Below are 20,274 nucleotides of genomic sequence, written 5' to 3' on the forward strand. Positions count from 1 at the left end.
GCTTCTTCCCTGTGTCACACACCTATTGACAGTCAAGCTGTGATCAGTCCCCTTCTCTGCCTTGAAATTTCTTTCAATACGATAGTAAGAAGCATGATATAGGCAATGATGGATCTCAATTAGTTATTCAATTATTTCATTGCTTCTTTGAGCATACTGCCCGAAGCTGGAATCACTCACCAAACTGCCATTTTAAGCCGATCAACCAAGGCGTAAGGTTTCTCTCAGGAGAAAACTATGATCAATCAACGACTTCAGTGGCCGCCTCTTTTCCCATAGCAACGAAACTACCTCAGCAGAAGGCTTTGAAGTGAGATACAGCCCTCGGGCATCAGTAATGCTAATGCACTTCAGTGCTCTCTCCTGAAGTTCTGGAGATATGGATTCCCTGGCGCAAATATAGACTGTCCACGCAATACCAAGTGCAAAGTCATCGCCTCTGACCATTGAATCAAGACAAGACTCCAAGTACCCCAAAGCTTGATCGATGACGGTTTGGAGGAGCATGGCGCTAACATCGCGTATCTGGCGATAGAAGTAGATGATCAACGCTCGATGCATCGCTTGTACCATTGACTGTGTAGAAGGTTGAGTGATTAAGTTCGTCCCGTTATCGATGGGCTGCGATTTGCCGGCCGTAGATAGTATTGCTATTTCGGATTCAATTGACCAGGTCCATATTCTTCCCTCCAGAGTCTTGACGTGCGTTTTGAGGTCACTAGCAAGCTTCGGATTGCTGCGTGCGCGAGTTTCGAGGTGATCTTTCTCGTTGCTGAGTTGAATCGTCTGAGCCAGCAGTGTCATGAGAGACTCAGGGATGCCGTGTATATTCGAATGTAATGTCTCGCGCCAAAGACCTTGTGACTCAAGGTGTATGTCTGCATACCCGACTGTCTCATTCTTTTCCTCGTTGGGATCTAGACCTGTGTTAAGGGACTCCTCTCGTATATGAAAACTACCGTGTGCAATTGCTTCGACTCCAAGCAAGCTTGTGCGATCAGACTCGCTTTCAGAATCCAAGAAGGGGTAAGTAGCCTCTGCAATTACCCTCATATAGGTATAGGTGTGATGAAGTACTCTGACTATCTCAGAGTTGTAGCTAGAAAGCCCTTTCACTCGTATCAAACGTTCAGCATCGAGCAAGAAGACGCGTGAGTCACGGCTTCCATGGCACAACTGAAGTCCGTCAGCTTTGAAAGACTGGAATTTCAACACAAAATACTCACAGATCCCATGGCCATAGCGATCAAGGCCATTAATAGGTCTTTGTATCCACCTAATCCAGAATCGTGGATCTCTACCTTCACAGCATTCTTCAAATGCATTCGAGCTCGTTCTTGGTGTTTGTCACCCAGATGTTGCCAGTAATTCGGGAAACGCGGTGTTAAATCCGTTTTGTTGAGTTGAAAGGCGCTATGAGCAAGTAATGCGCACAGAATCGCCAGCCGACTTTGAGATGCCTCATTCAACACTGACAACTCCGCAAACGTCTCAAAGGCACAAGGAAGGAATAACTGTTGCCAAGCTGATTTGAATTTCCCTTGTCCAGAAATTTTGGTAGAGCCCACGTGGCTCTTGTAGTAGCGAAGCAGCGTTTGTGCCTGTTCAGGTACCTCTGTTCGTGAAACAGAAGCTCCGAGGCATAACGATGTAGGCGGTATAGTCATGATAGTGGCGACATTAGCATGGGAGGTGGCCAAATGGTTGTCTGTCTCAATAGCATTGGTGACAGGTGCAATGATATCTCTGTCTTCCCCACAAGTATTGCCTTCTCCATTCCCCGGCCAACTCATTGGCAAGATGTTGACAGAGAAATCTGATTGGAGGCCAGGCATTGAGGCTGAAAAAGGGTCCGAGGCGGTGATGGAATCACTCTGGGCAACCAAGAGATCTAAGCAGTCTAGTGATGACTGCATAGATTCTTCGAGTTCGTTCTCAGACCAGTCAATGCCGAAATCTTCTCGTGGGTCAGTTCCCGTTTGAAAACTTTCATCTTCAGGATCGACAAGTAGGCTAATATCATGCTCTGAGGTAATAGGCGACAGTGATAGCTGACTCAGAGAGACTTCTCTTCGTTTAAGACATTTGAACACCCCAAAAGGTCCTTTTGAGATACTAAAAGGCTTCTTAGGCTCAGATGTTTTGGACGCCGTATCAATTTCGGCTAGCACTTTCCCGGCTGCCTTTGAGCCAAGGCTATCTGTGAGCTGGCTGCTCATGATCTCACGTTCAGAGTCTGAGGACACAGCCTTCCGCGTCAGCATGTGCAGAAAAGACCACCACACGAAAATGAATCCGACCTGGAAATAAGGTGTACCGGTACTCAGGCACTTCAGGGCCGCGTCGAGTTGCTTCTCCAGAGGCATCGCAATCTTCGATCCAAGTTAGACGAGCGGTGTAGCCAGCGCAGGTGATCCCATTTCGGCGGCAAGCTGCACACTCCGGTCTCCCTTCATCGCACTTTGCATGACGGCTCCGGCAAGTTCGACACCCCGTAAAGGTTCGTGTATGCTCAACTCGACGCCTAATTGACTTCGGCATTATGGAGACAGGAAAGGTAGGTATGGACTAAGAGAGCAGTCGGGCATTTGTCTATTCGTCGTTTTCGGCGAAAACTTTTACAAAAGAGTCATTCAGATCGTTACAATATCGTAGAAAGAGGGACTTTTAATTACGCAGGATTGTTCATCCAAATGATTTATGGAGGTGCCGATGGGTCGTGACAATATAGGCATGTTTCCACGGGATTAAATGGGTCTATGGCCTAATGCATCAAATCGACCATTCGCAACCCCGCACTAACAAGCAACAAAACCTGGGGGTTACCTACCTAATTTAGATCTCGATGATAAGGGAGTATTAGTTCATTATTCGAAGCTACTGCTTCGAGTTTTGAAACGGAAGTATTCCCGAGATAGAACATTCCGAGATGGGCAACAGTATGGCGGTTTCCATCTGCGATCAGTCCAGATGCAGCATGTTACACTACCGCGTGATCCTTGTCTTTTCATATGGATCAATCTCAAAGTGAAGGATCTTTGCTACGTACGAGCTCTCCTGTGGATATGAAAGGTGCAGAGATGATATATTCTGCTCCTTCTTATTAAGGTGCATATATATTAGGACTCAGGAATCAATTTGTTAGATTGAGAAGGCCACCCCGGACAAGCACCATCAGTTCGCCATTCAACCAGAGTTAAGCCGACTTTTCTCTACCCGCAATACAAGATCCCGGCTCTACAAGATGCACATGCTAACTTGAGTTAATACTCTTAGGCGTTCAGGCAAAATTATAATCTGAGCAGTGACAGATCAGCGCTGGGTCGAGCAAAACCCAAAAATTGCAACAGTGCTATAAAGGAAGGTTGATTCTCTCACCATGGTCATCGATATTGACAGTCCACCAAACACATCTAAAGAACAAATTATATCTCCCTTCATCATGGGACCTTCAGCTATTTCAGTTAACCCTTCTGATATCGTCAGTGGCGACGGCGACTTGGAGACTTCCCGAAACAAACACGGCCACAAATTGCAGAATAAAACACCACTTCAAGCTATGTCCTATGGTGGCGTTGTTCTTGGCGGCATTCCGAAGCATTTGGACTTCCAATCACACCGTCAATGGCAACTCAATCATATGGCTGCTGCCTTCCGTCACTGGCATCGCGAAGGTTATGTCGAGGGTATGAGCGGTCATATTTCGGTTCGTGATTCGGAGTTTCTCAATGCGTTCTGGACCAACCCCCTAGGCCGGCATTTCGGCCTCTTGAAAGTTAGCGATATGATTCTTGTCAACCTGGATGGGTCTGTCATTGGCGGCAATAAATCTGCTCCTCCGAATACTGCCGGGTTCCTTATTCATGCTGCGGTTCATAAGGCGAGACCGGATGCACATGCTGTTTGCCACTGCCATAGTGTGCATGGAAAGGCATGGTCGGTCTTCGGCAGACGATTGGACATGTTGACGCAAGATGCTTGCAAATTTCGAGGAGATGCGCATGCCGTGTATGACAGCTACGGAGGTGTCGTCTTGGGTAGTGAAGAAGGCGACCGCATTGCTAGCGCACTTGGTCCAAATGGCAAGGGGTGCATTCTCAGAAACCATGGAATCCTGACCGTTGGGAAAACTGTCGACGAGGCTGCTTTCTTGTTCACATCAATGGAACGAACATGTCAGGTTCAGCTGTTGGTAGAGGCTGCATCGCATGGAGACATTGGCCTTCGAAAGGTGCTGATCAGTGATGACGAGGCGAACTTCAACTTTGACGTTGAGAGTGATTCTGAGGTTTGTTACTGCGAGTTCCAGGTATATTACGATTTGGAGGAAGAGCTATCCGGTGGAAGTCTCAAAACTTGAATCGGGATGGCTTGCATAGACGCAAGCACCTCATGTTTGATGTTAAACTAGATAAAACTGGCCATGGAAAGGGGATACATTCACAACTCTTGCGCCTTTGTTCCGAAGGCCCACAGATTGCCCAGAAACGAAAGTATCTAGCCCATCGAGGATTGCTCGTTGATGAGTTACTGAACGAACTTCTGGACAATGAAGTCGACGGCAGGATCAATGAACTCGGGGCGAATGTAAGTGAGGTGGAAGAATGTGCAGGTGCCATTGGCATCGCAAACCTAGACGTAAGAGTCAGTCTGGGTCATATGAATTCGGTTGGAAGTTGGTATCAGTCTTACTGGATCGCCAGCTGCACAAACCTGCCTCGCTTTCTCGTTCAGTCCGGCAGGGAACTTGCTTAGACTGGCCCCGAGCTTCAAGTATCCATCTCCAAACATCACTAACGATTTGATGCGGCCATAGAGCTCGGCCGGGATGTCAGCCGCGGCAGCATGCATCACAGCTGCGCCCTGGGAGTATCCGACGAGGGAGAAGTTCTGATTGGGACAGGCAGCAGCCTGAGACTTGAGACGGTTGACCACGTCTCTAGAACCTTGACGAACGCCTGTGATGATTTGCGAGCTGGCCGGATACTATGTGCATTGTCGGGTTAATAAATTCTCTGTTGGACATAAGAGTACAAACACTTGCCTGGACCGGGTATCCTCTAGCATCAGGCAGAGCAACAGTGGCATTGCTAACGACCGGGTCGCCGACTATGATGCCGAACTTACCGCCGCCTCCAACATAGTTAGGCTCACTCGTTCCTCGAGCTGGGCATCCCCGAGTTAACTTCAAAGAACCAGCGGATCAGGTTTGTAAAGAACACACCAACAAGAATCTCAAAGTCAGAACAGCCAGCTGGGATATCTTCCGGTCGGATGGGGACAGGATCGCCAATAGTAACCCCCGTCTCTGGAACTTCAGGGCATTCGTCAGTGCTTTGGCCGTTTACAACGGACAAAGACAGAACTGAAAGAGCCACAAGCTTGATGAAGAACATGGTGATTGATGTGTTGATATTTCGATTGCGATGGAGGTTTGCCAGATAATTCCTTGATCTTGCGAGATTGGCCTCATTTTCCGGGAGGAATACGTCTTAGCTATTTAACTGCAATATTTCCAGCATAAGTGTGATGCCAGTTCGATACGTCAAGATCATGAGCCTCGGGGCCTCGGCTGCTGCACTATTTACATCTTGTCTGGTTTGATTTAGTCCATCAAGTTTGTGGCTTCATCGCAACTGCTTCCGGAAGAGGGGACTGTACGAGACGAAATTCACCGTCACTTCACGCAAACGAAGTTCTTACTCTTGGTTTCTTGCCGTGTGTGATGGTGTGCTCATAAAAAATCTGTGAGGATAAATTGCAAGTCTGTGTAGGTCAACGTCAAGAAATGGATATTTGGTCAGGCCCCCTGAGTGATGGTTTGTCTGCCTCGGCACTCGGACTACGAGGGGATCGCGATGTTCTCAACTTGACAGGGATCTGGCTTCTCCAGGGTCGCCCTCCAATCGCATCTCATAAGATGGCCGATTCTGGCCAATGGTGGATACGCACCAATGTGACGCAGTCTGCATGCACCCCAGGCGGGGTTGTGGAATAGCGGGACTCACAGCAATAGAATCCTTCGCGGGATTTACTCAAAATGGTAAGAACATGGCCTCTCATCTATATCAGACAGCTCACTGCAACTGGTTGACTTAGACACGCGACTTTCCATTCAGTCTTGGCCCCTTTTCAGCCCCCACAGACAATTCCCCGAAAACATCGCGGTGGGGGCACAGAAGCAAGCTGGTGCCCCGCAGGATATGTTGACGTTCAACGGCTTGGAACGGTGCTGCAGGATGCTGCTCACATTTTCCCATTGTGGAACTCAAATCGGACGGTTGACAGCTGTTGAACTCACTGAATTTCTGAATCCTTCCCAAGTGACAGAGCAAACCAATGTTATTGTTCGTCATACGGAACGGAACTTCGGCAAACGGAGGCTCAGTGTGAAACAGCTTGCGGGCAAAAAAGAAACGCAGCGACACACTGACATGTTCATATAAATTATCCGTCTGAACTGATAGCGCGGCCCGAGCCTCTGTGCGCCCTTAGGGTAAAGATACTCCATTGGACGAGGCCAAAGCGACAAGCACGGATGTGTCCTTCACGTGGCGTAGTCCTGTCTGTCTGCACCGCCGCAATGAGGTCCTGTTCTTATTGTGCATGTCTTACTCTGGCCTCATGTGGGCAGAAAACTCATGTACATCAGGTCACTTGTCTTGAAAAGTGAAATTGGCGGGTAACGGTGATGTATTTTGGAAAGAAAAGATGCAGCACTCAAGCAAGACTAACAATCGCGTGTCTTGGCCAAAGCCAGACAGGATAGAAACAAAAGAACAGAAGCCTCCGGAAGCCTCATGTCGCAAGCAAAACAAAAAGAGGACCCAGCCAGTTTTTTCATGATATGTGCGGAACCACTCCCATCAGCCCACTCAGCAAATCTGATCGCGGGCACCGTTCTCAATGAGATGGCAATACCCCCTGTGGGCCTCAGGACGGCAGATGGTGCAAGACAACCTTAAGCCTGAACCTTCTTGATCTGCGCAATGAGGAAGTCGGCTCCCTCCTGGGCGTTGGCGCCGTACGAAAGGTGAGGTGCCAGGACGGCGGCACTCAAGTTTCCGTCGCAGACAGTGTCACGGGGGTTGGCGGCGCAGATGATCTTGATCTTGTCCTTGGGGAAGTTGGGGATCTGGCCGTTGTCGGCGCGGAACTGCGTGTCTCCGAAGGTGACCACTCCGGCGATCTGGTTCTTCTGCGCATCGGGGGCGTTCTCGATGGCGCGGTGGTTTACGGCAGCACCTTGGCTGTTTTCGAAGCGGTCAGCATCTCAAGTCAGGCGAGTAAGTGAGAAACGAAGGTGCGAAACTTACGAGTAACCTCCAGTGACGACGATGGCAGTAGGGCACTTGCTGTTGATATCGCTAAGGATGCTCTTCATCTGGTTGATGCCAACGGGGTCGGCACCACCGGGAAGGAAATTGGTGTCCAGACCAGCGGCGTAATCAACACCCTGGACGGCGACCTTACCCGGGAATGCGGCCTTCAGGTTGTTGGCAACAGGGGGTCCCACAACGGTGCCCTGTCCAGAGAAAAGAAAGTTTTAGCATCAAAGTCATCAACAGTCGACAGTTGGGATGAGGGAACTCAAGCAAACCCACCATGTTGCCGATCTCCGTGGAGCCGCGCGCCCAAACGAAGATGATGTCGTTGCACCCGCCGGTCTTGAACTCGTTGGCCGTGCTGCCGACGGTGCCGCCCAACTGCCGCTTGGTTTCTTCCTGCGGGATCGTGGGGTAGGCAAAGGCGGTGGAGGCCAAAACAAGAGTGCTGAGGAACTTCATGATGAGATAGGTGAGTTTCAAAGTGCTTGGACTTGCAAAGAGAATGAATGTGAAGTGACTTGTCGCGGACAAGATGGCAAAGAACTGAAGAGAATGAAAGCGGTTGCGGTTAGCTGCTGAGGTGCCTGGGTGGGTGTAGAGCTATCGTGGCTTTGTGGTGAGCTTTGTGAGAGTTCTTATAGAAGATGATGATATCCACAGCCTCAAAGAATCTACGCCTAAAGAGGAATGTTCAACGAGATGTTCTCCTCATTCCTAGTTGTTCCTCGGCTCTCAGGATTCCTCGGCTCTCGAAGAAAGACTCCTCGGCGGTTTTGTTGGTATTGAAGGATTGCAAGGTGCGGAGTTCATTCTATTGAGGTCTCGAACGGATCAGGATGATCAGAGACTACCTAGGCATGTTACCATAAGCCGGGGAAGGTACCAATGTCTTGGGATCAAACACATTGGCACTGCGGCGAGTCCCGCGAGGATCCGCCATGTTTCTCCCGAAGATGCGGTCTGTCAGGCAGAGTCAGGCCTGCCATTCGTTCTATCGCGCGCAGCTTTGAACCTGCCAGAACCTAATCAGGCGCCATTTGCGAATATATGTATACAACATGGTCGTTGGAATTGCCTGTTTAGATCATTTAGTGCGGCTGGTGTGTTGGCTTCGGACGTAGGCAATGACAAGATGAACGTGAAAGGCCAATGACAGGACGAACCACGCATTGCTTACTCCTACTTAGGCCGTTTCAGCTAGTCAGGGTTGCCTACCACTTTATCGACTGCCAGCTGGCATGGTCACCTCCTGACCTATTTTTCTCCGCATAAAACACCTTTGAGTGCTGTCACCCTGAAGTCTGGACTCAAGAGGAGGTGTGTGACATGGATTGATCGATCTGACTGCCCCCTCAGTCACCTTACTCAAGCGTGCCCATGGAATTTGCCACATAATGGGTCCTTTTGGATACTAAACTCCCAGTTCTGACACTGTATGAAACGAAGATACTATCACGAATTTGAAATAATCAATGACAGTTTAGTCAAGTAGACTTCAAGCTTGAATGCAATGAAACCTGGCTACTTCAGTGGCAAACATGTCGTTCCGACATAGGTAGCTGGAGCTCTTTTTACCCAAGTGCAGTGTGCTGCGTGCATGTGGCAATGATGCATTTGCAAGCCTGCTATACACACATGAGACTTGCATTGAGTTCGAGCTTGCGCAAAAAATGTTTACATGTTATAATGTCTTTCGTGCAGTCTGGTTTTGTGTGATTTGTAGAGGCCTCCGAGCTCTGGAGCACAGATATTTAGTTTCGAACCAAGGATTTCAGTTAATTAATTGCTATCCACGTTCTAGTTGCCATCATCCGAACTACCCGTCCAATCGCATCCGCCTTGTTCCAATACTTGTGAGATGGCAGCTCCACTTGCCTAACTTCCGACAACACTGGCCGATCGTTCCAAAGTTCTATGATCTTCAATTAAGAGCCCGAAAGCTTGTCATTAAGGTACGAAAGTCAACTAGCACGCCTTACTTAGTTTGGAAAGTCAACGAGCATTGTTTGCTAGCCAAGTGTTACGCAATATCAAGTCTCCATACTTAAGGAACAAAGATGGAACTCCTCAGGTCTTCAGCTTTTTCTATCAAATTAAATCAATGAATATCCAGGAGAAGCGGGACACCGAGGAGACAAAATTGGCACGGAGTAGAAGTTTCGACTTCACGGTATGGCATCTTCAGCCGCCATTTGTAATGGGATCGTTTGCATCTCGACCGATTCAGTGAAGTATTTCCCGTTCGACTGAATGGCTCACCCGAAAATCTCGATGTTTATGGGCCCATGAGACTTGTTCACGCCGTGATTGCTGCATGAGTCTTACAAGTCCCAAACCAGAAGCCCGATTCAAGCCCCAGTATCCCCTTACTTTGATGTCGTCCTCATATCCTAGAGTGACCGTCCCAGGACTCTTCCTGATACACCCAGCCGGTTATCAAGTCTAGTATCCCCCGAGAAGGGCTCAGTTCATTGAACAACCTGATGAGGCATCAGGTTCGGAAATGTGACGTGGTTCAGGACCCATGAGCGTTTGATGGCATTACATTAGATGGTAGAGTTGCCGTGAAGCCGAGCCCAAACAGGTTTGATAGTGCCTCAGCATGACAGTCGAGCTGTTCCAGCAGTGGTCTAGTTTTCCAGGTCCCCCTTTAAGTCCACAAGTCCTATGATATGAAGAGGTCCCTTTTTTTTCTCTTTTTTCTAAAAGAGGTAAAATGAATATAAAAATCAAAGCAGCTTCTTCCCGCCGATTTAGCACAATTGCTACTAATGAAATTATACATGTTGACAAGTATTTAATTCATAATTCACAATAGCTCTGCGATGACGTACGAAGTATGAACACTTTTTGCAAGACGCACAAATTTGTTGACATGATTACTAAGACAGGATGTCTTTGCTTAGCCTTGACCGGTTTTTCTCGAAATGCTGAGGAAACGCGCAGTTCTGTTCCGGAACAGGGAGGTTTTCCTGCATGCGTCTACTTTTGAATTCATCACAGCCAGCCTCAGGTGTGATGAACTGTGTGGATGGACATACGGCTGATTCAGACACTGTCTTCTCGGATTTCAGCCAGTAGGAGCCCCTAAATCACAGCTGAATGTTCCCCGCTGCCGCTTCTTCCGCGTTGTCACACTTGAAAATATGCTACGCTTTTAGTGCCAGCTCATTACAGGTCCGTAGTGCAAACTTTCTTGAGGCCAAGGCAGTCCAGCCGCAACTTCATCACGCACGTTTCTTCCACACATCATATTCTGATAAAATAATTCGGCTTTCGAGTTTTTCGTCACACTCTAGATGGGTTCACTACAGCCAGCCACAACCTCTGACTGCAGGGTTGCGTAGTGCAGTTGACTTTTTGTTCGTACAATATCTGTACGAAAAAAAAAAAAACGAACGTGGGAGAAGTATAACTAGACGAAGAGTTTCCCCAGGAACAAATGCTTCTTGACTATGAGCTACAGCTCTCGACACCAAATCCCGAATACTTCAAGCGCATCGAACTTTACTCCATCATCGATCTTGTCTCCTTCATCCCAAAATGGCTCAAACCGAGACTCTCAGTCTTTTGCAAGATGTCGTTGCTAAGACCCAACAGCAGGCAGTCCTGGAGTCCGACATTCAGGAACTCCACGACCACATTCTCGCCCAGCCAAGAGGAGAGGAAAAGCTTCGGTTTCTGGCCGAAAGCGTCAGCTCGCCTGTTACGGCCATGGCCACTAACGATGCTGGCGCATTCAAATCCAAGATGAGCGCTACAGGCTCTCTGATTAACCTCTGGTTCTATCAGCGCGTAACCGTCAAAGTGAATGTCAACGGGAGGGATAGACAGTTTACCGCAAATCTCGGCGGGTTCTCGCCGGGCTTTCCGGGCGGTGCTCTTTTGTGAGTTGAAAATCACCAGCATCTTTGGACATGATACCTGCCACGAAGCATGATTCACTGACTGTGCGGCGAACGCTTTCCCAGTGGAGACCTCTATTACGATGATATCAATGATGTCGGTGGTGACTATACCGTTCAAGCTGGCTCCATCGGAGTGAGTATTCATCTGCATCTCACAGCTCTAGCTGAACCCTCGCTTCGTCGGGGCATTAGACGTAGCACACTAACAGATGGGATATTGCAGCCATGGTACTCGGTGCAATTCTTCCGGAATGGTTCGCTCAAGATGTCGTTCCAAGCTGGCAACGTGGGATTTTCGACTGGGGTCACTGGCGGTACCGGCTCTTGGGACTAGTACTTACTTCATGTGCTTAGCAGAAGCTTAAAACACTTCCGGCATTTTCAAGCACAGGATGAACGCTAGTTTTGATAGGAGAGAATGGGCCTTACAGTTCTTGCAACACTGGGACCTTCGTGGATGCGTAATTTACTTTGATTCACTGCGTCACTGACATTTGGGAAAGTGAACTCTCAAGCTTCGCAATGACTTCATCTGGAAAGATTGCAAAGACCTGATCAATCATAGTTTTGTGTGCCAGCAGCCCGACGCATATACAGCCCGTGCTGTGCAAATAGAAAGGCACTTTTCTGTGATGTTGACATTGGACGCGAGTTCAAGGAAGAGATCTGAGCCGGAGAGAGCCTCGAACTGAAGGCCCAGGGGTCGGTCCTTTGCTATGAGACTGTCTCGTTGCTTGCGGTGAAGTCTAAAGTCTTCCTGTAACACAGGCTTGTTGATAACGATGGCCTCGCCTTGAAGTGCACCAAACTTGGTGCCGCCTATGCAGAAGACTCCATCAGGCGGCCAATATCCTCAAGCATAAGATCACTCCCCTCCGCAGGTAGCGCTACATCGAGAGGTGCACCGTCGAGGATCTTGTGCCTCTTGCAGACTTTGACGATCTTGTCCGGCTGTGCATTATTTTACAGCGAGCCGATTTCCGTGGGATTGGAGATGTTCACGAGACCGGGCTTCGCCATGCACGGTTAGTGCGAGTTGTCACTCGACGCCTGCTTGATCCCAGCCACTGTTAACTTGCCTTCAACTGGCCGCGCCATGATTATCTTGTGGGTCGAAGCCTAGGTGGCCTCGGGTACGCGTACGACTATGTGCCCCAGAGCTGAGTGCAATTTAAACAGCAGCCACGGTGTTGACTGGCATCCCGCTCATCAAAAAGTGCACATCGGTGACAGATGGCTTGATGTCCTTTCTGGCCAAGTTCCGAGCATTCTCCGTAGAACAATTGCCGTACGATGACCTGATACTAGAGTAGTGATTTGTAAGTGCTGCTGGAACGTCCGCATGCGCCCATCGCTGTAGTTATCCCGGTAATGCACGTATAGAGTTTCAAGATGTAAGAGAGCATGTTGTAGAAATTATAATAGAAAATATAAGTATCCAAGGGGATGTAGCTAGAGACAAGGCAACGGCCCTTTAGACTCGGAGTAAAAACAAAGGTCACCCTAGAATACAATGCTCAGTTTCTACCAATTAACTCCATTAAGACGACTTCGACCATACTTCCCTTTGTCTTATTAAAATACGGTACAGGATGTGATTGGAAAGCGTATGGTGTCAAAAAATGGTGTATTCCAATGCCTTCACCTTTTTGATCCCTTCATGACGACTACTGTCTCTCAATTTTTTTGGAACTTGGTTGACATGCCTTTCTCACCAAGTACCGGTAGACTATTGATAGAACTTACAGCAAGGTGCGTTTCCAAAATGTCCAGAACCTAAGGCACCTCAGATTTAAGGAAGGCAGGATTCAAGAGCCCCACGAAACCATCGTTCCTTCCCTGGAAGAAGTGAGGTACAAAAAGGCAAAATAGAACGACAAATCTGACGTTTTGCTTTTCCACTTCAGGAAGAAAAAGAGAGTCGCGAATCCTATCTCATTTCTTCAACTCACCCACTCGCCTCGACGACCCTCGCCCCTCAGGCCTTCCTACCATATTTTCCCACGAGCCTCAATCTAATATCGTTTTGCGAGCCCGGCCCGTTATCAATCCAGGAACTTCCGGCAGTCAATCGTTAATTGAAGTCATCGATGAGTCTACTTTTCACTTGAGGTAAGAAAATATCTTATCTCACTTTCTGGAGGTCGCTCACAGCTAATTTGGCCATCGACAGTTTCCTTAGCTTCTCGGTTATTAGAGACCCTCTCAGCTTCGTTCAGACATGCATTGAGCTACTACTCCGGATCGTATTCAGGTATCTTGAGCTAAAAAATAACACAGCTCCCAATCCCAACTTTCAGCCATACTAACACGCGGCACACCCAAAGGATGGATGACTTCGACGATCGAGGCAATCGCGCGTCTCTGCATGAGCAGCTTGCCTTCTTTGCATTGACGAATGAAATTGATTATTGGAACTCTCAGTGTCCCCAGCTCGCTACTCAGCTGCTGAACGACAATGATCAACACGTCATTTCCGCATGCTACAAGGCTCACTTGATGCCGACGGCGCGTTCCTTTTGGTGGAATGGAGAGAACGCCAACATAGCCACATCTATACTTCTCTCTGAGATGTATCCTCTGCTCGAGAACAATTATTGGAAGCGCAGCAGATTGAAGGCTACCGACATTCTCAGAACCTGGCGTCAAGACGCTGCCCGCCTCTTACCGTTTGACGATGTCGACAACGAAGAGCTTGGAAACACACGTGTTGAAGAAGAGGAGGAAGAGATAGAGGAAGACTCTGTCGAAGAGGACAGAGATGTCCGAAGTCTTTCCCGCTCCCTACAGCAGTGTGGAATGAACGACCAACACGATACAGAAGAAGACACCGAAGACGTCATTTTCGTTGCAGAACGACCCGCGCCAAGCAAGAAGAGAAAGGTGGAGAGTCCATTGAGCCCAGTCATCACACCCAAGAGAGCGAAGCATCATCAATCCGTCGACAAGTCCGTTTACGACTTCGAGAGCTCCGACGACGACATCATTGTGCGCCGCCGACGGCCCCTTGCGAAGTCTGCAGGTCTTCCTAGAATATGGCCCGCTGGAACGCTCATCACACCTCCTCAAAGCGACGGATCGTCACCCACGGTCTTAATCGACTCTTATAGCGACGACCAGGAGCCCCTTTCGATAAGTAGACGTCGAGATCGTCTTGTTACCTCGACCGACTCGGACAGCGATGATCAAGAGCCCCTTTCGATGGGAAGACGTCGAGGCCGTCGTCTGTTTGAGCGCAAGGAATCGCCCAAGCCTTCGATGGAGCGTCAGTCGCAACTCGGTCTCTCGCCCATCCGGACCGTCGCGACTACCGAGCCAGTCGAAGCGCCCAAGGAAAAGCATAACTGTGTTGCGGCCCTCGAGGACCTTTTTGATTCCGTCAATAGATTCCGTGATCAGTTCACGGGAGAGGAGTGGGAGCAGGCGGATCGTCAATTGAAAGAGATGGGGAAGCGGATGAAGAGAATGAGCAAGATGGCCAAGACTAAGAGAATGGATAGAAGTCCCTAGGCTTGAATAGAGAGGACTTGGGATTTTTGATACAAACCAATTCGGGCAAAGTCCAGTATTTGAGCAAAGTAGCTCGCATTGCGTCGTCGGAACAGCCCTATCTGATAGACTCCGGCACCTCAATAAAGAGATAGATAGAAGATGTTTCCAGAAAATTCACGAAGTACACAGCTTTGAGAATGGTGTCAACCCCTATTTCATCAGGACACAGAGATCAAAGTAGACAAATGATGAATGATGAATGAATTCACGAAGTTATTTGCAAAGATAGCTTCTGTCTGCGCACACACCAACCACTGTGGGAAAATGGCAATTCTCCATGTCATCGGGCAAAGACCGATTCATTGCGAAACCGAGGAACGACGCCAAGCCCTACAGAACCCGAGTCACTGCGCTTAAACAATGTTTCCAACCCATTGTGTGCCACCCTTCGGGAACGTTTCAGCGATCATTTCTGTGGTGGTGCTAAGACCCCGGGTTTGTTTGCGTTTAGCTTCCCCCGCCCGTGATAATTATCAGACGAAGAAGGTTGGACACGTGCGATGCCGAGCTACCTTATCTCACTCTCACTCTCCCATGAGATCCGCGCGTTACCCTTACGGTTACATTCTCCCCCAAGGTAGCCTCAACCCTCCATTTTCTTCTACCACACATAGTAATCCGCGCGGCAAAAAATCTAGGAATATTCCAAACATGGCAGAGTCAATCACCGCAACAATGGCCGCGAGTCGCAAGAGATCAAGGCCCGAGGCAGATACCACCAGTACCACCAGCTGCAAAGCAACACTAGCTTCCATCAACTTCAACGACAGACCACCACACCCCACTGCAGTCATCTCACTACCCAAAAACGAAGACGAAGTCGAGACCCTCCTCGAAAAAACAAGCGCCCTCGCCGACGTAGTCTCCCACAACCGCAGTCTAGCCGTCTACACCGCCTTCGCAGCAACACCCAACCCCAAACGCGACCCCGTCGCCATCGCCAAGAGGGAAGCCGACGTGCGCGAGCTCGAAATGTACGACCGCTTCGAGCAGATCGGCTGCCAGCCGCAACCCTGGATGAAGCTCGACGTGCTCAAAGACGTGAAGCCGCTCGACAGGGAGAACAAGAAGACGGCGGCGCGGTACGAGGACATGGCGTCCTGCGTCGACGAGGTGTGTGGCACAACGGGCGCAACGAAAGAGAATGTGGCGTGGATCGTGGAGAACAGGGAGGTTGTGCTGCCTCTTGTGAAGTTTTATCTGAGGATAAAGAGGGCGAGGAGGAATCTTTCGGGCGGGCAGGCGAGTCTTTCGAGTAATGAGCTGGCTGAGTACCAGACAGTACGCAAGATTCGGAGCGTTTTGGGGGTGAGGATGCAGAAGTTCCGGATGGAGAAGGCTTCGGAGAGGAGGTTGAGGGGGTATGATGTTGTGCTGATGAGGAGGCAGAATGATATGAATGCGATTTTGAAGGGGCAGCGGGATCGGGATGGGCAGAGTGACGATGGATTTGCTGCTCATGGTGGGGAGGCGAGGACAAAGCGCCAACGTTGCTGAAGCGTAATAGCCAGTATAGTCATAAGTGGCACAGAGTCAAGTGAATTGACAATGATGCATTTTCAATTGATGGTAGAATCATGTCGACCTCTAAGTTACTCATCTCTTTCATGCCCAACCTGCTCTGCTCCGCGGAAGATTCAGGCTTCCAGTCGATCCAATTCTTGCAACCTTATGTAACCTGAGTGGACTCGAGCTTCCTTACTCATTAATTCCTGACCCAAGCTTGACCTTCCCATCATGGCGATAGCTTAAGCACCTAATGATGCCCGTAGACGCCGGGTAGTGAATAGTCTCTTGAAAATGATAGAAGCTTCACGAGCAACAACTATGTTCGGATCAATTCCAAGTCCGGACGTAAGTGAACCTCCACCGTCTTGCTCTTAATACATGTCAAAAACCAAAAAGGAAGGAACGAGGGAGGGGGAATACTGACCTTATAATTCACGCTCCTATTCGGATTCGAACAGCGCGCCCCTCGTTTCCAGCACGGAAGTCATTGGAGTATTTCATTTACTATCGACTCTGCGTCAGAATCTAACCACCCGGCCAAGTGGCCGGATGGTGTGCTGGTGACAGATTCGACGTTGGATGGGTATAAGTAGTACCCTTGGCCTTCACCTTCCAGTATCCCTCATGGAGGCTACTCATGGAGATGTAGAATCCGGAGCTTCAGCTCTATATTTGCGTTTCAATATCATATGATTCAATATTCTCATTCATCTTGACATCATCCCGTTATTCCGGAAGAGCAAACAAGGGTTGACGATATTCCTCCTTCTCGCGATGTCAACCAAAGACCCCAGTCCGGAATTCCGGCTTAGTCAGGATATACCTCCACAAAACGCCCGGGCTGCCGTGCCGATCAGCCCGGCTCCTCCCCACCCCGCCTGCCCGTCTAGCGCTAGCTTAGCTCGCCCTTATCTTCCGCCTTATGAATACGCGTACCCAAATTGTTCATCGCCAACTTCCCATGCCGGAGCTGATACTCCAAAATGCAATAGAAGAGAGGCAGAAGAGCAGGAGAAACTGGTCAAGAGAAAGACTGCGAGCTGCCTCTTTTCCCATAAGCTACAGTGGTTTCGACCCCTTTGCCCCTGAAGAGCTTCGTTCTAGTATGCCCCGGGTTCCAAGACTTTCCAAGCTTACGTCCCACTCACAAGGTTCGATATCCTCGGATGCTCGTCGCAATCCTAATTTTCACACATTTAGCATGCCCTTCTAAGGTGGTATCTCTTCTCTTCACCCGCTCATTGATGATTAACTCTCACATGGTCTAAGGAAGCGCATTAAATCAATACGAAGTTTTCGCGCCGTGCTTTTTGCATTTTGCATTTTCCATTTTCCTGATCCTCTACACGTAATCCTGACTCTACTCGTCCAAATACTGGGGATCCATGGGACCTGTATCATCTAACCTGTGGGCCCTAGAGTATTCCAGTATCCGTTAGGTGGTCCCTTTTCCTACAGAACTCTTTGCATCTTTAGTCTGTCTCGCTAGGCAGTCACAATGACTCTAGTGGCCCTCGCCACCGAGACCATCCAACTCCTTGAGCACAGATGACTTGGTGCCAATCTTCTTCATCTGCGTGTCCTCAAGCTTCTCGCCTCCGGCCAGTCTCATCTCGAGATCCTCGATCGCGCGGACCTTCTTCTGCAAGCTGCGAATCTTCTTCGCGTTCGGGTTTTGCGAATTATCGGCGCCGGGGCTAGTCACAGTCACCGGTGCGGCCTGTTGAGGCTGCGCGTTAGGCACCTGCGGCGCGCCATTCTGGCCTCGGTGGGTGTTGCTCCTGTTACGATGCTGACCCGCACCGGGGTTGCGAGAGTGGCTGCGGTGTCTGTGGTTACCTCCGGCACCGCCACGGCGCTCAGGGCTGCGACCCTCATGCCCAGAACCCGCGCCAAAATCACGGGGAGGTGGGGCGAGCGAAGCACCACCGCCGTTCTGGCCCTCTGGGTTGATTTCTCCGTCCTTCTTTCTGTTGTTGCGCTTCTTCTTGTTCTTGAGTGCCGCCTTTGACAAATTTTCATCGTCGTTCGGGTCGGCTCCAGGAACCTTAGGAGCAGCACCAGGCACGGCAAACTCTGCACCAGGCACACCACGGCGGGGACGTCCGAACCCGTTAGGTCCAATGGGCGCAGATCCGTTGTTCATGCTGATGTGGGCCGCGCCGCCCTCGTCTTCTCGCTTGAAATGAAGCGGGGTGGCGAGGCCACGAGCACCAGGAGGGCGGTAAGCTCCCGCGGGCTTGCTGGGCGTCTTTACAGAGCCCAAGTAAGTGGCCGCGGAGGCGTGGGGGGTGGGGACCGGGTTCAGAGGATCTCCGCCGGCAACCTTTTCGACAGCCAAGGGCCTCCAGACAACGTGATAAAGCTCAACCTTGTCCTCGTTGTACATGAGAGGACCGCTGACGTGCCAAAGCTTGATGCCGTTGTCGACACGGAGACGGGGAGAAGTGGTGGCCGTCATGATATAACGGCTGTCCGGACTCCACGTGCAGACGCTAGGGTTGCCACTCTCAATAGTGTGAAGCTTGCGGAAATCCTTCTCGAGATCAATGACATCGATCTGGCCAGCCAGATTTCCGAATCCAGCAACAAGAGCAAAACGTCCCGTGGGGGAGAAGATGATGGTATTGCGAGGTCCCAGGGGGAACGAGTGCTGGGCAACGGCGCGGTGGTTGAAGATGGTAGTCTTCGCGGGCATGTAGCCATAGACGACACCAAACTCCTTGGAGTTCGGGGACCACGTCACATCGTGGATAGGACCCTCCTTGTCCAGGCTGACGCGGGCGTCGAAAGAGCCATTGACACTAAGCAAGTACAGTGTAGTCTCACCGTAGTAACTCTTGTTGGACTTGTCGACATCAGTCTGGGCCAGAACGAGAATGCTGGTTCCCAATTGGTTCCACTTGAGCTGAACCTTGTCGCCCTTGAAGAAGGTCTTTTGAGAAATGGGAGCGTTGAATTGGGGCACGTTGTAGACCTTGACGGCAGCGGGTTGTCCCTGAGAAGTACTTGTTAGCATGTTGAGAAGTTGAATGAACGAACGCAAAGAGTGCTCACCTTGCGTTCAGGAATGAAGACAGCAACGGAGTGGGAACGACCGGGAGCCAGGGCAAAGTCGGCGACGCCCTCGACTCTCAGCTTGTTCCAGACGGTGCCGAGATCGTGGCTTTCGTAGAACTGGACTTCGTTGGTGACTTGGCGGGCACAGAACTTCTCGTCGGCTGTGTACTGAAGGTTCCAGCCTCCCTGCGACTTTTGGACGTACTTGCCCAAGGGCAGTTTGTCGGCTCCAGCAACGCCATCTTCGACAGTACGCCAGACCTTCAGGTTCTTGGTCGCATCTCCGTTCTCATCCTTGGCAGGTCGCTCCCAGGTGACGAGGAAGGTGCCGAGAGGAGAGAAACCGAGCTCAAGGACATTGAGGATGGGGAGGGCAAGAACCTGCTGGCCAGTGGAAGCGTCGACAACGGTAACAACTTCGGGGCTCGCCCAGGCAAAGTAACGGCCACAGGGCGAGTATGCACAACACCGGAGGTTCCCTTCAGGATTGGCGAACCCAGAGAGAGGCTGATAAGATGGCGCAGCATCAAACAGGCCGATGCCCTTCTGGGTGCGGTAGGCAAACTGCAATTGTGAGGACGCCATAACTAGTCAAAGTCACAGTGTGTGTATCAAGAGCAGAGAGTGTCGGGTCGGAAGGTTGACGTTCTTGGGTGGAATTGATGGTTCTTCTTCAGTGGGCTCAGAGATCAGAGGCGGTCGTCGAGATCGAAGTCGTCGAGGTAGACGGACAAAGGCAGATGGCGATAGCTTTGATTGTGTTGCTTTGCGATGGACGGAAACCGTGGATTGACCGGGGGGGCGGGTATTCCGGCGACGTCTTGTTTTTCTTTGCAGCAAAGGAAGCTTTGTTGATCTGCAAATTCGCAATCGGTGGCAGGGTGTTTGTGTTGATGTTCTAACGTCGGATATGGATA

The 20,274-nt window shown here is 50.0% G+C and overlaps 8 protein-coding genes across 8 annotated transcripts; 4 read left to right on the forward strand and 4 right to left on the reverse strand.

Moving 5' to 3' along the window:
• Positions 1–201: 201 nt before the first annotated feature.
• Positions 202–2,366, reverse strand: CPAR01_07477 (uncharacterized protein; the record flags this gene model as incomplete). Its single annotated transcript, XM_060491746.1, has 2 exons — positions 202–1,176; positions 1,227–2,366. The coding sequence occupies 2 exons, from the start codon at positions 2,364–2,366 to the stop codon at positions 202–204; spliced, it is 2,115 nt and encodes a 704-aa protein (XP_060350620.1).
• Positions 2,367–3,379: 1,013 nt separating this feature from the next.
• On the forward strand, positions 3,380–4,360 carry CPAR01_07478 (L-fuculose-phosphate aldolase; the record flags this gene model as incomplete). The annotated part of the gene is made up of 1 exon (XM_060491747.1): positions 3,380–4,360. The coding sequence occupies one exon, from the start codon at positions 3,380–3,382 to the stop codon at positions 4,358–4,360; it is 981 nt and encodes a 326-aa protein (XP_060350621.1).
• A 167-nt stretch (positions 4,361–4,527) lies between these two features.
• Positions 4,528–5,396, reverse strand: CPAR01_07479 (cutinase; the record flags this gene model as incomplete). The annotated part of the gene is made up of 4 exons (XM_060491748.1): positions 4,528–4,632; positions 4,693–4,986; positions 5,039–5,166; positions 5,225–5,396. 4 exons carry the CDS (start codon positions 5,394–5,396, stop codon positions 4,528–4,530), a joined length of 699 nt encoding a protein of 232 aa, XP_060350622.1.
• A 1,565-nt stretch (positions 5,397–6,961) lies between these two features.
• Positions 6,962–7,787, reverse strand: CPAR01_07480 (uncharacterized protein; the record flags this gene model as incomplete). The annotated part of the gene is made up of 3 exons (XM_060491749.1): positions 6,962–7,250; positions 7,317–7,525; positions 7,605–7,787. 3 exons carry the CDS (start codon positions 7,785–7,787, stop codon positions 6,962–6,964), a joined length of 681 nt encoding a protein of 226 aa, XP_060350623.1.
• Positions 7,788–10,871: 3,084 nt separating this feature from the next.
• CPAR01_07481 (uncharacterized protein) lies at positions 10,872–11,570 on the forward strand (the record flags this gene model as incomplete). Its single annotated transcript, XM_060491750.1, has 3 exons — positions 10,872–11,215; positions 11,300–11,369; positions 11,460–11,570. 3 exons carry the CDS (start codon positions 10,872–10,874, stop codon positions 11,568–11,570), a joined length of 525 nt encoding a protein of 174 aa, XP_060350624.1.
• A 1,994-nt stretch (positions 11,571–13,564) lies between these two features.
• CPAR01_07482 (uncharacterized protein) lies at positions 13,565–14,746 on the forward strand (the record flags this gene model as incomplete). Its single annotated transcript, XM_060491751.1, has 1 exon — positions 13,565–14,746. The coding sequence occupies one exon, from the start codon at positions 13,565–13,567 to the stop codon at positions 14,744–14,746; it is 1,182 nt and encodes a 393-aa protein (XP_060350625.1).
• A 717-nt stretch (positions 14,747–15,463) lies between these two features.
• On the forward strand, positions 15,464–16,285 carry CPAR01_07483 (uncharacterized protein; the record flags this gene model as incomplete). The annotated part of the gene is made up of 1 exon (XM_060491752.1): positions 15,464–16,285. The coding sequence occupies one exon, from the start codon at positions 15,464–15,466 to the stop codon at positions 16,283–16,285; it is 822 nt and encodes a 273-aa protein (XP_060350626.1).
• Positions 16,286–17,801: 1,516 nt separating this feature from the next.
• CPAR01_07484 (eukaryotic translation initiation factor eIF2A) lies at positions 17,802–19,942 on the reverse strand (the record flags this gene model as incomplete). Its single annotated transcript, XM_060491753.1, has 2 exons — positions 17,802–19,295; positions 19,355–19,942. 2 exons carry the CDS (start codon positions 19,940–19,942, stop codon positions 17,802–17,804), a joined length of 2,082 nt encoding a protein of 693 aa, XP_060350627.1.
• Between the last annotated feature and the right edge of the window lie 332 nt (positions 19,943–20,274).

Source organism: Colletotrichum paranaense (genome assembly GCF_030867605.1).
Source record: "Colletotrichum paranaense strain IMI 384185 chromosome Unknown Scaffold_5.1, whole genome shotgun sequence".
Taxonomy (NCBI): Eukaryota; Fungi; Ascomycota; class Sordariomycetes; order Glomerellales; family Glomerellaceae; genus Colletotrichum; species Colletotrichum paranaense.